The sequence below is a fragment of the Morone saxatilis genome, unplaced genomic scaffold (genome assembly GCF_004916995.1).
Source record: "Morone saxatilis isolate NCDOM2014 unplaced genomic scaffold, NCSU_SB_2.0 Contig11, whole genome shotgun sequence".
Classification (NCBI taxonomy): Eukaryota; Metazoa; Chordata; class Actinopteri; family Moronidae; genus Morone; species Morone saxatilis.
The window spans coordinates 29,503,688-29,504,367 of record NW_023339663.1 but is presented as its reverse complement, the minus strand read 5'-3'; the positions used below and the strand labels follow the sequence as shown (position 1 = coordinate 29,504,367).

At 48.5% G+C, this 680-nt stretch overlaps 1 protein-coding gene across 1 annotated transcript in view; it reads right to left on the bottom strand.

Moving 5' to 3' along the window:
- Nucleotides 1-6: 6 nt before the first annotated feature.
- Nucleotides 7-680, bottom strand: part of abhd17c (abhydrolase domain containing 17C, depalmitoylase) — a 22,775-nt gene continuing 22,101 nt past the window's right edge. The window contains exon 3 of the mRNA XM_035652099.1: nt 7-351. Within this exon, the coding sequence (XP_035507992.1) occupies nt 132-351 (220 nt within the window). The 3' untranslated portion in view covers nt 7-131. The remainder of the gene's footprint in view (nt 352-680) is intronic.

Below are 680 nucleotides of genomic sequence, written 5' to 3'. Positions count from 1 at the left end.
GGGGGGGAGGGGGGATCAGTGTGATCAGTTGACACCTGTCCTGCCCCTATGCTAAGAGAGGAAGTTGGGAGATGAAGGGGGAGGCTTCTTGAGTGTGTTGAGATGAACCCGGCCTAAGTGCTGAGCTCCCCTCAGGAGGTGGGGAGCTCGAAGGAGATAAACTGCTTGAGTCTCTCCAGGTACTGAGCGTACAGTTCGATGTCGTTGTGGCCGGCTCCCTCCACCCACAGGGGCTCGACGGCACGGGGGCAGCGCTCGTACATGGCCAGGCCGTGGGAGAAGTCGATCACCTCGTCCTCCGTTCCGTGGATCACCAGCACTGGGGACGCCACCTTGGACACCTTGTCAATACTATGGAGGAGACAGAGACAAAGAGATTACTACTCTCATTACAACACAACACGTCTTATCTAGTGCTGGGACCATATGCTTATCTCTGATTCAACATGATCACGATACCTGGGGTGGCAGTTCGATATGTACTGAGATTCTTATTCTGCAAGTATTGTGAATTGATATTCAAATTTTTGTTTTGTTTTCTTACAACTAAACAATTGGAAAACGTTGAATCATACACTTCTGAAGAAGATAAGGAGATTAACAAGATTACCTTTATTAATCCCCAAAGGGGGAAATTCTTTTTTACACACGTAGGGCCAAAATACAATCATGCACACACA